The 13,927-nt window shown below is 37.7% G+C and overlaps 1 protein-coding gene across 2 annotated transcripts in view; it reads left to right on the top strand.

Moving 5' to 3' along the window:
* ZC2HC1A (zinc finger C2HC-type containing 1A) overlaps window positions 1-13,315 on the top strand; it is a 45,211-nt gene extending 31,896 nt beyond the window's left edge. The window contains exons 8-10 of one of the 2 annotated variants that reach the window (XM_074987053.1): window positions 2,339-2,458; window positions 6,755-6,865; window positions 7,349-13,315. In XM_074987053.1, the coding sequence (XP_074843154.1) occupies window positions 2,339-2,458; window positions 6,755-6,865; window positions 7,349-7,535 (418 nt within the window). In that variant the 3' untranslated portion in view covers window positions 7,536-13,315. The remainder of the gene's footprint in view (window positions 1-2,338; window positions 2,459-6,754; window positions 6,866-7,348) is intronic. The other variant, XM_074987054.1, reaches the window with a different exon arrangement.
* The last annotated feature ends 612 nt before the right edge of the window (window positions 13,316-13,927 follow it).

The raw sequence follows: 13,927 nt of genomic DNA, 5'->3' as shown, positions 1-13,927 counted from the left end.
AAGCTTATACAGGCTTTTTAAAATAAGGTTTGTAGGAGAGAAGTTTGAATAGCAGGCAGACACTTGCCTTAGGGATTAATTTATTAAAGGGAAAACTCTGTATCTTAGTGAAGAAGATAGGAAACAAGTTGTTAAAATACAGGTAGGAGCTAGTTCAGGAATAGTGAAACATAAAACAAAATTTTATTTAAATGTGTACGTGGAAACAAATTGCTGGATGTTGACAGAATGCTCATATATAAATGCTATAAGTCTAAATACTTAGACGGTTAAACTAGGGATGCCTGGTATTAAATAAGGATAGTGACATAAAAGACATTCCAGAATTTTGATGGAATGAGAATAATTAAAGGGATGCCATATATCACTGAATAAAATATGTAGGAATGACAGAGTAGATCATGCTAATGGGATAGTGGCACTGTATGTGAAAGGTAACTCAAGAGCTACATAGAATTTCTAAGATTTGTACATGGTACAGTTTGATTCATTTGTGTGTAGATATTCCATGCTTGAATAATCAGAGTATAATAGGGGAGACTCCTACTGACCACCTGGCCAGGAAGATGATGGTGATGATGAAATGCTCAGGGAAACTGGGGAAGTAACAAATGCAGAAAATGCAAGAATAGGGGATTTCAGCCATTCTCACATTGATTGGGTATATTTCACCTCTGGAAGGGATGCATCGAGAACCTTTCTAGGTACCATAAAAGAGTGCTTCTTGGAGCTGCTTGTCTTGGAACTCAAACTGGGAGCTCTATCTAGAGCACATGGTCTGCCCCAAGAGATAAGTATAGTTGAACCACTCAATAATAGCAACCATTATATAATTCACCATTAACATCCTTGGTGGGCAGGTAGGGAAAATACCAGAGAAACCCAACACACTAACATTTAACTTCACAAATGGGAACTACCTAAAACTAAGGAAGCTGGTTATACAGAAATTAAAATGAAAGGTCCTATAGGTGAAATGCCTGAAAATTACATGAAGACTATATAAAACACCATGGTGGGGTATACATTGAGCCCTAGTGCCAACAGTTTGATGCAAATAAGCAATCTCAAAAATGCAAAATGTCAGCTCATTTGCATATTTGTGTAGCTGATGTTCGTATTCATCAGGCTCTTTTTCATTTTCACAACATAAATCAAGCAGTGTAGAAGTGGTTCTGCTGGCAAAAACCCCTTTTTTCAGCAGCCCCTTATGCCTGATTTTTTTCACTGTGATGAGGGAATGCTTCCTTTTTTAAAGCATGCCTCTTTTGAAATAGTTCTAGAATTTTGCTGTAGGTAACAGCAACTTTAAATTTTACAGGGATGCATTCTCTATGTCTCAGAGGAGCCTTTTATTGATCTGGTGAAAATGGAGTATGGTTTGTCAAAGTTTTGCAATGCACTCTCAAAATTCTAGCAAGATTCTGTTCATCCTGGGAATGCATGCATAGCCTAAGAAAAGTAAGTTATGTTTGTTTTCCCAGGGCTAGTTCTCCATTAAATCTGACTGATGGACTCTCCTAACACTTTGGATAGGAAGATAAGAGGCCTTATTCCTCCTATCGTGCTGGGTTCCAGGCTTTGTCTTACACTGTGAGATGTAGGACAATGGAAAGCACATTATGATGGTGGACAGGAACTCCTGGAAAGGAAGAGGGAGGACAGTTTGTGGAAAGCTGAGGTGTGTGTCTTCCTGGCAACAGCTTGCTGCATATAAATTCTTGCCAACTAACTGTTCCTCCGAGTGCTTTGAGCTACTGCTTCAAAACATTGTCAGTCAAAGCACACTAAAGAACTGTTAGTGCACAGCAACAGGGTTCACATAGATAATTAGTGTGCAGCAGTCCTAGTATGGGGTAGATTCATGCTCCGGTTTGCCACAAACTAAATGCTGGCTAGACAAACCCTCAATTAACTTTGTATGAGTTCCACATATGAACTCTGTTCTGCTTCATTGTCGTGACAAATTTTACTTTATAATGCTACATTGTACCTAGTTTATTGTGAGAGTCAATCATTAAATAGCATCTTTTGGGATAACCTTGTTTTAATATTCTGCATGACTGTGGTGGAAACACTAGTCCCAATAAACTTTCTGATACTTGTGATGGAAGTGTCTTTTGATAGACCAGGATTGTAAGTGGCTTCCTGAAGTTAATGTGCTCCCCTAAAGTTTGAGGTCTGACTGTACCGGACAAGAATAATTGAATTTCAAAAGTTAAGTGTTCTAATAAGCAAGGTAAATGTTTCATTGTGACTACCTGTTTGAAATACTTGCAATAATATAAATAGCAGACTAGCAAACTCCTTCTGAGTACCCCTTTATATATTTTAATAGTAAGACGGACAAGTTAGGCCCGCCACTGCGAACTGGAAGAGATGTGCAAAGGTTGTATGACAGTGATACAAAATCAGACAGTATCATCAAAAGACCAAATGAGTTGTTGCCCATTAACAAGTAAGTATTGCAAATCAGTGTGGTTTATCTATTTTTCAGGTATGTTCCCCAAAAAGATTTGGACTACTAAAAATATTTTGTGGTTTTTGAAATATGCAGTTTCCCTAATGAAGTTGGTATCTGATGACATTATAATAGACTTGTTGTCCCCTCTTTTGTGTCACAGTGAATGTCTTGATAGACCAATACCATGTGGCTTGTGGGAAGGAGAAAATTAATGAGTACTTGTTGTTTGATCTGTATAAGTGTGGCTTGCATAATTTTCATATTGGATAAAATTTTTTATGGTAAGTCAGAAAATATAGTCCAGTGCTTGCATTTGAAGACCTTTTCCTCCATCATCTCTTCTTCGTTGACTACAGTTTATTATATTTACTTGTACTTCATGTTTATAGGGCTGATATGAAGTAGCTTAACGGCAAATGTTTAAACCTACAGAACAGTAAAAATAAAATAAAATGAAACACAGCCATAGTCATATCACACAGATAAGCCATTATGATAGGACAGCTTATTGGTTGCATTTAGCTTTCAGTATCTATTTAAAGTCTACAAACATACCTTGTTACAATGTGGTTATGAAATAAATATTTCTCTATATTTTGAATAGAAAATAGATGACACCACTTTAAGGCAACTGGGTAAATATTGAATTTAAACGGCAAACTTTTTTTTCCTGTTATATTTTAATGTAAATTGATAAGGAAGAGTTAGTTAGAAATCGTGGCATGTTGAGAAAATATATAAAAATGAATGTTATTGATGAGATTCCTTGAAATAATAAAACATTTTCCTACATTAATTGTTCTCAGAGATTTGGTTTTAATTTTTAAAAAATACAAACTAATATTCCTGGAAGACTATGTAGACAAAGAATTCAGGCTTGAGTGGCTAAAATTATGTAGCCCCTCTGAAAACCAGAACACACTCTGTCACTATAAGGGTTTGTATTCTAGTATGAATAATCCAACTGCATGTGGAAATGTGTCTGTGTACACTCAGCTACCCAAATAGATCGTGTAATTTGAAGAACTTGTGGTGGAGAAGGTAGAATCCATAAATTCTAATCTTAGCACACTGGATATAATCAAGGTTGCCCAACCGTTGCCCTGTTTTCAGGTGCTTACAACTCTGCCAAAATTTAACCATTTGGGCTGTAATGTTTCGTTACAGGTATCTACCTCAGGCAGCACTTCTTTTTGTGTAATTTAAGCCAAAACTGTTCACCTGCATGAGAGAATGAGTCCTGAGAAAATCACTATTTGCCCTTTGATACATTTTGGCAAACTTTTCCTAGAAAACTTTACTTCTTGAATCATTTGGAGCAGAGAATGAAGATGTGATGTGTGTATGACTTTGTGACAGTGATGTGCTTTTGGACAGCCATATAAAAAACCTGTGCACGTTACAAGCTTTTGACAAAAATCAGTTTGTGCATGCTATTGTAAGAACAAAAATCTCCAAAGATCTGATTCCACTTAGACTGGGAGTTCTGGAGTGGAGGGGAGAATAGAACTGGTTGGAAGGGAGGCTGAGATTGGGATCTGTGTGTAGGGAGGCTGGAACTAGCTGATGATGAGTAAAGAGGCTTGGGGCTTGGACGGTGGAGATACACTAGCTTAGCACAGACCCTGGGAGTCATTGAGAAAGATAGCTGTGGACGGCAAGTCAGTGGATTGGGGTGGGTGGGAACAGCGATATTGGATGATGTGCTCCATGGAGAAGTGTGACTAACTGGACAAGAAGCTGGGTATTAAGATACCAGTATGCGGTGGCGGGGGGGAATTGGGAAAGCAGAGACAAACTGACAGGGAGCTGGGTTGTGGGCAGTGGAAACTAGAACTGGCTGGACAAAACCAGTGGAAAAGTAGCCAAGGAGTGGGTAGAGTTTGAGAGATCTGGGGAAGGAGAATTGGACTGGGAGCCAGTCATCTTTGGGAGGAAAGATACAGGCTGGATGATCAGCCAGGAAAGGAGAACTGGACTGACAAGGTGAGGAGCTCGACATGTCTATTCAACAAGACTGAAAGTGGATTAAGGAGCTTGAGTGGAGAGTGGGAATGGGTGGTCAGAAAGCAGGACAGAGCAAGGAGCAGGCTAGAAAAAGGACTAGAACAGGTTGGAGGATACAGGGAAGAGTACAAACTTGGGAGAAATGGACAGAATAGTCTACCCATTAAAGCAAAAAGGTCTGTGCAGTGGAGCTATAGATTTTAATCCTGTTCATCAACTGTGAAAGGTCAGTATGAAGCTGCCTGATAAAATTTCATTTCCGAGTTTTGTTGTAGAAGCCTTGGAAATTATGCACACAAATGGAATTAAATGCAATTTTGCAGAATCAAGCAATCAAGTTAGGAAATGCCAGCATTGAGGTTACCTGTGTAACTTTAATTTGCTCCCTCTTGTACATATGCATTAGTATGCAGTCTTTAATTATGTAATCTAATATTTTTTCCAAAGGATTCTGACCTCATTCAGTCCACAGGAAGAATCTGCTCTGGGGATGTAATAGGCTGTCTTTTAAAGAAAGTGGTGGTCTGCAGGATGTCAAGGAAGTGGAAGATTCATACTGTTTTTATTACTGGGGCAGGCCCAAATCTAAATCTCCGTCCCATCAGCTCCCTGACTTGACCCAGGCTTCATCTGGTATCTGGGAGCAACAAATTAAAGGAACATGGTTCCAAGTGAAGTCAAAGATGAAATGAGAGAGCCAGAGAGGGAACAGAGCAGAGAACTCTGGGCTGTGGCTTCTTGCTTTTCAAATGCATCCAGGGAAGAAGATGTGTGAATGAGGCAGAAGATAGGATGAGAAAGAAGGGTCTTTTCATTGAGATAGTTGAATGTTGTTGGAGATTAATGATTGTTTCCTTGCTTCTCTCCTATAGTTCTTATGTGATATTGGGCAAGTTGCTAAAGCTGGATTTTTTTAAGGGATTCATCATTTTCTGGGTGCCTGATTTCGTAATCTGTGCACATGCACAAGGAGGCTGAATTAAGGTTGCCCAGGCAAACAATTCTGGCATTTCCAAAATTTTGAATGCTTGACTTTGCAACCTTAATAACTTAATAACTTTGAGTGAAATTTGCACTTACATTGTAGGCTTTTCTTATTTCACAATGCTTTTATAAAATAGTCCTTGCAGCGTTGTTGGTAAATAGGTAAGACCACAGCCCATTCTACAGGCAGGCGCACTAAAGGAGAAAGTTTGCGACTGGCTTTTGTCACAAATTCAGTCTGAGCTGGGGCTATGGGCCAAATTCCTCCCAGGCCTAACTGGATGACATACATGTGTGTTTACTTATTAAACTGTTCCCCTTACTTTGGGTTTTTCACAGCAGAGTGCAGGCCACGGGGTCCAAATCACAGGGTTCAGGAATCCAGCCTTAATCAGCCATGGGTTGTTACCAGTGAAGGTACATTTAAAAGTACTGTGTTCTTAAACAGGCTGTCCTTGCTGTTGTACGTTTTTGAAGCAAGACAACAGAACTTATCTCTGATCACTGGTAGTGAAGGATGCTTCCTCCTGCCTGTTCCTTTTGATGCCGGTGCACCCTGGGTAACCCTACTCTTCAAAGAGAGCAAGTTTCTCGAGATTTGACTTGCACAGGGCAGTCCTGTAGCTGGATATTCCTCAACTTCCCTTCTTTGGGAATTCTTAAGAGAGCTTCTGCCTCTGTGGTGTTGCATTATTGAACTGAGTCATTTGAGAAGCCATAAAAGATGGGGGCTGCTACCATGTTGGCTAAAAGTTATCACCTTGCTTAGGAGGAAGAGGCTGGACCAAGAGGACATCACATTCTCTCGTAAGCAGGGGAGTAGCTGCCCTCTTCAGTTCTGTTGTAGCTGTCAGTAGTATGGAAATGAGAAGGCAGTGGCCCTGGCTCACCTAAGAATGACAGGGAAGGAGAGCAAGGCATTTATCTACCTAATGACTCTTCAGTCCTTTCAAGGCCATCAGTCAGTTGCTTTTCACTCTTCCAGCAGCCTTAATAGAGCCATAAAATTACTTTGGCCTGGCAACAAGGAGGTGGAAATGTTCTGTAGCCTAAGGAATCAACCCTGATATGACCCAGAATGAAAGGGTCAGAGCTAGAGTGACCCTTTAGTCAAAAGGGCTGCACTGTTACCATCGTTGCTCCAGGTCTTCAAACCTTGCTAATCTTGCTGTGGCTCTTTGCTCCCTTATTGGTGGGGTTAATGAGAGTCTATGGATTTTACAAAATATTGGCATTCTTGTGACTGGGCAGTTTGTTGGAAAAAATTATTTAATTCACTGAATATCTCCTCTCTTCCAGGAGCACTGCGAAAACGCGAATATCAACCCCTCCAAGTATGGCAAAAAACACAGGCACAGGTGCTCTAGTAAACAAAAGGAAAATCTACAATGCAGAAAGTTACTCAAGCAGGTAGTTTTTAAACGTTGTGAACTTGTAAGTAAATAGGCCCCTAAAATGTTTCTATCTCTCTACAGGAAATGATGGGAGCAAACTGTTAGAAGCTGTTTTGGCAAATCTTAATTCAGTATTCTTTGGTACATTTAACATATGCTGAATCCGCTCTCAAAGCCTTAGAGTTACTTTCCAACAAAACGTTCGGTAGTCCATGATTCTATTTCTAGTTAGAATTATAGATTTGAATGTTTCTTCCTGCTTGTAGGATTATAGTGTTAGTTTTCTTTAGCATCTCTTTTCAAGTAGGCAGCAATTTGGAAAGGACATACAAAATGATATTTCAATAGGCAGGCTAATTATCCCTTTTCTTCCACAAACTTTAAACAATATATGTGACACTGCTTTAAAAATAATTCTTTGCAAAGGGTTAGAACAGATATTTATATCAAGCTACATTGTATTAAATTATAATATGAATATTTATGGATTTTTTTTCAGGTCTGATGTTAAAATTGGGTATGATAGTGGAGACTACTCATCCGCAATTAATGGAGGAAGTACAAAAAGCAGTGATGAAAATTCACCTGTTCAGTTATCAAAATTTTGCCACGAATGTGGAACCAGGTACCCTGTGGAATGGGCAAAATTCTGCTGTGAATGTGGAATTCGAAGAATGGTTGTGTGAATGCATTCTTAAAAACAAAGCAAGCAAATGCAAAACAAAAACAAAACAAAGAAAAAAAAATTCACAGCTTCAGTTGCTTATTGCAGCATGAAATGCTAAAGTATTCCATCCAGTTAGATTTCATACTGCAGACATGCTGAAATACCATCCTGTGGTAATTTTCTGAGTGCAATCCTTTTGGTTACATAGTTTTTTTTTATATGTAATGTATATAAAAATAACAGATACCTAAAACTTGGTCATTCAACAAGGACACTCTAATCTGTGTTAAAAAATATTTTAAACTGAAGTAGAAATGTGTTTGGTAATTTAGCAAATAGAAGTGGATCATTTTGTATAACCCTAGGATGTAAAATACTGTAGCTATGAAATATTTAGGCTAAAAATGCTTCTGAGAAGGAATCAGAGTGCCCAATAAGCATATATCTTAGAAACTGTCTTTTAAGGAAATATGAAAACTGAATGAGTAACTCTTATAACTTTCTAATTAAACTTTTGAGATTGTCTTTGGTAAAAGGATTAAACAGTAACTTAATGAGATTCCACGGCTATTGACTGGGACTGCTTCTAAAAGATTTGTTAAAGCAAATGGACTGAAGTCCTCTATGGAAGTATTGTTCACTTAAGAAAAATTGGATTTCAATACATAACTGCACACATCCCCTCTTCGAATAAGAACCTGTGAAGTTTATCACGTATCTACAGCTAACAAAATAAGACCAGACTGTTTTTTAAAAGTCATGTTTTTCATGATGACATATTTTCCTTTCCACAACTGTCCACTTGAATCTGATCCTACAGTTCCACTCCAAAAAACATCTACAAGTTCCTTCACCCTTCGCTTCTCTCCACTTTCTCTAAAAGGAAAGGCTAAAATAACTTACTCCATAAATTTAAAAAAAAGTTGGGTACATATTGAGGTATTCCTTAAATGCTTTCAAATGGAAATTTGTGGATGACTTCCATGGATGATTATCATAGATGAGGAAAATAAATTGTACATTATAAGGACTGTTTTTAAAATTAATGTATCTGAAGTGATAGAAGTCACGTAGTTATATGTAACTGGTACTGTAAGTTGAGATAGAAGTCATCACTTCCTTTATTTTATCCCTGCACAACAGGCACCATCATATGTATTATGGAGCTATTGTGCTTCATGGGATAGTACATGAGTATTTAATGATTTTGTACACAATTACTGCATTCTCCTGTGCTGTGGATTGCATTAAAATCAATAGCAGGCCTCACATTGACTTAACAGGTGAAATTGGTAACATGACATCCAGAAGGGCAGTTTAAATAACCACGCAGAAGCTGAGGTCCTTAGTCTGTGTCTGACTTTAAATGTTTTTCTTATATGACATTTGTTTTAAAGTATTTAAATTATTTTGGTTTCCCAGAGGAAAAACAATCTGACAGAATCTAATTGTGCCTTTCCCAAATTATTTCTGCTGTCTAGTCCACAATTGTTGCTTGTAATTCATTGTGGTCACAACTTTAGCATGAATATGATTTATGTTACGGTGGTATATTGATCTGCTACTGATGGTATGACATTACTGTATTTTCAATTAACATTTTCCAGAGGTACTAGATCATATTTTTGGAGAATGCAAATAATGTGGCCAGTTACAAACACAATATGTCTGATACCCATTTTGTGCATACACATCACTGATTTTTGCAGCTATCTTTAGGGACTTGATTTTGTCATTGTGTGGGCCTAGACCCTTTTTGCTGTTGCAGGATGATGAGTTTGGTTGTACCAAATTGTTTTGTAATTTTTCTGTTAAATTAAGTGCTTCTAGGAATTGCCCCTTTATTCGGAGTATTGACATTGATTGTATTCTTATTCTCCAGTACAGCCTTTGAACTGCCCATGTTGAGTGGGTCCCTGTTAAATATTATGTTGTAAGATAGGTCGACTTCATGGATTTTAACCAAATGTGGGTGCTAAAAATCAAGATGCATTGAATATGACTTTTGGTAGTTTTATATATGCACATGGGAATTACAATTCTGCATTCCTTGTGGACGTAAACCCCGAGGGAAAATCTTCTTCAGAACCACAGTAGAGTGTTCCTTGTCCATATGTGGACCTTCTGCTCTGGGGTGAATCCCAGAGTGCCCAAGGGATGTAAAAACAGGCCAAATATGAGTACATCCATGGAAGACTGAAGGTTATAGGCCCAATATCTGATCTGTTTAGTTTCTATTCTTATATCTAATGGCAAACAGAATGTTATCCTTTTTATAATGAACAAATGGTAGCAGCAGCCCATGCTTCGTGAGCAAACCTCTAACAGCAGCAATGTGTACCTACAATACAGAGGGAAAGTTCAGTAAGGAAACAATTTAGTCCCATGCTTCTGAGGTTTTTTGTTTTTTGTTTACTAATGAGACAAGAAGGAATTATCTGCAGAATTACGAAAAAGACCTTTAAAGTCTGTCCTTTGAAATCATAAATGCCAGGCTTCCCTCTTCAATGCATACAAGGGTTCAATTCACAGCTCTTTGAGCTATTGTGAAATGCACTGCTTCTAAGTCAGGTTTTAGAAAATTATCCACATGTTATGCACCATTTATTGTCTAATTGATATTTTGTGTGTATTATTCTGAAGTTTAATTTAGCAGTACAAATTAGTAAACTTAAAGCTAGGTAACTAGTGTTAATGTGACATGTAATAATGTTCATATGTTTGAATCTTCTGTAATAAAGACATTGAAAACATTAACGTAAAATATGGTTATCCAGATTGTTTTTGCATACTGATGCTGAATTCCGTATATTTAGTATTTATTAAAATGTTTTTTATTAGTTAATGTTACAAATTGTTGGAGAATCTAGTGCTGTGTGCAGAGAGCTGTATTGTGCACACGAGCAGCCTTTCCAACCAAATGTTTGTTAGCAAACAAAAAGTGAATGACTTTGATAATACTCATTGCAGAAGCTGTTTCAGTGAATTGTGAAACATGTAACAAGGAATGTAGTTAAGTACAATATGAAATGCAGGAAACGATAAAGGGAGATGAGCAGAGGTCTTGGAAGCTCAGTCTCTCCAAGCATATGTTACGGAACCAACAGACTAGGTCAGCCCTATGGCAAGGTGTGTGTTGGGTGGGGAGGCAGAGGGGAAGCATTGGCTCTGCACTCCTATAAGGGGCAGGGTTGGAGCTGCTGTGCTGGAGCATGCTGAATCCCTCTGTCTCCCCCCAGTCAGCCCTCAGGGCTGCCTGGGGCACGCAGTGTGATGCTTCAGTAGTGATTTGAATGGCCCAGGGCTCCAACTGCCACTGAGGTATTGACAGTGGCAGGTGGAGCCAGGGGCCCTTCCGAATCACTGATCCGAGGGCAATTTGCCCCTTTCCCCAACCCACATTGGCAGGCCTGCATATGTATATGCATATTTTCTGTGTGAAGTCATCAAAAGTTATCCAACATGTAGTTAATAAAGCTAAGCTAATCATTTTTAATGAAAATGGGCAGAAAATCAGAGGAGGTTTTTGAATCCTAAAACTGCTGAGTAACAATATGCACTAACTACATATTTTAAAAATCTTTGAATAATCTAGTAGGTATAGTTACGGTATTGCTTTTGCATATACTTGATAACTTTTACTGTCTACCACATATATTGTGCTATGAGTTCTTTTGCAAAGAGTCTCATTCTGTAGGAGAGAGTTGCTGCATGAAAAGCTAGCTCTGAGCTGTAGGTTAATTGTAGGCTCCCATATGAAGATGCTACCATGCCATTCTTCCCTTTCCTAAAGACGTTGAGTGCTGCCCCCTCTTTACAGTTTATATCATCAGCATAAAATACTATCTAGGGCCATGAAAAGAATGTCTGTGCCACAGACACGGACATCAGACTTAGTCTTACTTTCCCCTCTGCCTCTCCATTTCCTTTTTTCTTTATCACAGTCCCTCATTCTATCTCATAGTTTCATAACAAACTGAACTTGTAGGCAGATATTTTCAAAGGGATTTGGACTCCTCATTACATTTCCTTCGAAAAATCCGTCTTAAAGGTTTGTTGCCCAGTAATGAGAATCAGCGTGGCATTAGGAGCTCTCCATGGTGCTCTGCCACTGCATTTGCTCCTACAATGCATCGAGTAGACAGTTCTCTATTGTGCAAGCTACAGGGAGGGGAACAGAGTGCTGATTACAAAATGCATTTCAGCACCAGCCCCAATGTCAAGACTATACGGAGAGAGTCTGTTACTGAGAGAAAGTGACTCAATGCAGTGGTGGACAGGGTAGAATAGGTAAAAACAATTTTTGTCATGATGGAGATAGCAGAACAGTGTCTATTTGAAGAAGCTTGAATGCTGCATGCTGGCATCCCACATAACTAATCTATTGAAAACGAAATCAAATAATGTTGTCTGAATGCTACAAAAATCCCCTTGGAAAGAAAATTATTAGTCACACTGATCCTTTATTGTATGAGGAATAAAACACTCCTGGTAGAAGCTTTCTTAAATCATTACTAGAAAAATTAAGTTGCTGGGAAAAGAGCTATTTTACTGCCTAATTTGATTGTTTTTGCTAAGCTCTGAAACGTAAATGAGAACAAGGTTTTGAGCTTGCCTGTGTGTGTCAAACACTGAAAATAAATGTACATAAAATGATGGTTAAGGAAACTAAGTGAATTTTATTTGCCTGCCTAAAAGAGAATTACTTGCCTGGGGCAAGTGAGTGAGCAGAATTTTTCAAGGCTCATTTACCATTAATCTTTGGGCATGTATCTTTTAAATTCAAAACATAATTGAATACAGAGTTTTATTGCATTTCAGTAAGCACACCTGATTTCAAATTAAATTAATATAAGGTGTGTTAATTTCTTTTTCAACGCACCAGTAAAGTTAAATCACAGGCTCACTTTATCCATGTCTTATAGATAATATTTAGTAGGAAATTATTGTTAGCAATGTTTAGTAAATTAGCACTTGGTTTCTTGACACTTTCTTCCTGGAGTTATGGTGCACAATATGAGGGTTGATTGGTAAATATTTCCAGATTTAAAGCTAGTTTTCTTTTTACTGTTTACAGATATTAGAGTGCACACCTTTTACCATGTTTGTGGATGCTAAATAAAACCAATGACTTTTACAAGAAATTGGAAAATTTAGATTTTTCCTTTACAAATATGAGCATTCTGCATTTGGCATGTACTAATTCAAAAGAAAATTATTTTCCCCATGTAAATAATAGCCATTGCAACTTAATTGCTTGTGTTTTCAAGTTTCAACCAATTCAAAACAACTAATGCAAATGTAATTATAGAATAACAACCATCTGTGTGCCATTCCTGGTATGGGCTTTTGGCAGAAGTGTGTGATTTGCACCTGATCCAACTGCAGAGCACTTAACAAGTGCTCTTGTCTCCAGTAGAATTTGTTTGTGCTTTTTTTTTCTTCGAGCCCATATGGGTGTGTGCAAGTCTCTTTGTATGTATCTTCATAAGCCAAAGTACCTATTTATTTTTATGTTTCAACTGTTTAATATGAAATGTTCATTATTGTATCTGATATTGTTAGATGTGCCATTACTTCATCTGTCCTTGTTTATGCCTGGCACTTTAACGTAGTGAATACTCTCACCTTTGTCAGTGTCGGGAGTCTCATTTCTGCCAAATGGCTTGAGTTATTGATCATTTATTTGTTAACTTTGAATTCTCAAGTGTCAAGTCCATTGTAATTTGCAAATGTGCTTTGTAAATAGTTCACCATATGCAGTCTTGCCACTTGTTAACAATAAAGCAGACATGCCAGATAAAACATTCTCCTGTATCTTTCTGTACTGCCAGGTGTAAGTTGTCTAAAAAGTAACCTAGCATTGTTTTGTATAACACTGTGGTTGAATCATATATGTAATTTGAATTCTGTGGGTTCACAGGAAATACTTGTACTTGAGCCATATAATGTCTGCTTCTTGCATCTGAACCAGCTACTGTTTTCTCATGGGAGCTGAGGAACAGCTGAAACACTGCAAGTAAAACTTTTAAAAGCACATAAATAAATTTCATTTAGAGTTAGGCTCCCAGGTATTTCAATCGATTTTGAAAATGGAACTTCAGCTCCTAAATCACTGAAGGATTTTTGAAAATGCTATCCTGAATTTTAATTAGTGTTTGTACAACTCTTGGAAAATATAAAGTTCTAACTGGGAACAGTTGCCTTCTGCCTGCTATTGACTAAGATCAGTTCATACAGTGTTTAGGCTTTTGCTTTTTTTTTCTTAATTTTCTGAAAGTCAAAAAGAGTTTTAATACATAGCCAATCAGTGTGATATCTATATTGAAAGTGTAAATCTCATCTAAAGATCAGCGTTCAGACTTTTAAGTTTATCTAACTAATCTAGACTATTTTAAATGTAATCAACTA

Source organism: Carettochelys insculpta, chromosome 2, assembly GCF_033958435.1.
Source record: "Carettochelys insculpta isolate YL-2023 chromosome 2, ASM3395843v1, whole genome shotgun sequence".
Taxonomy (NCBI): Eukaryota; Metazoa; Chordata; order Testudines; family Carettochelyidae; genus Carettochelys; species Carettochelys insculpta.
The sequence above is the reverse complement of the archived record's forward strand: the minus strand, read 5'-3'. Positions and strand labels throughout refer to the sequence as shown.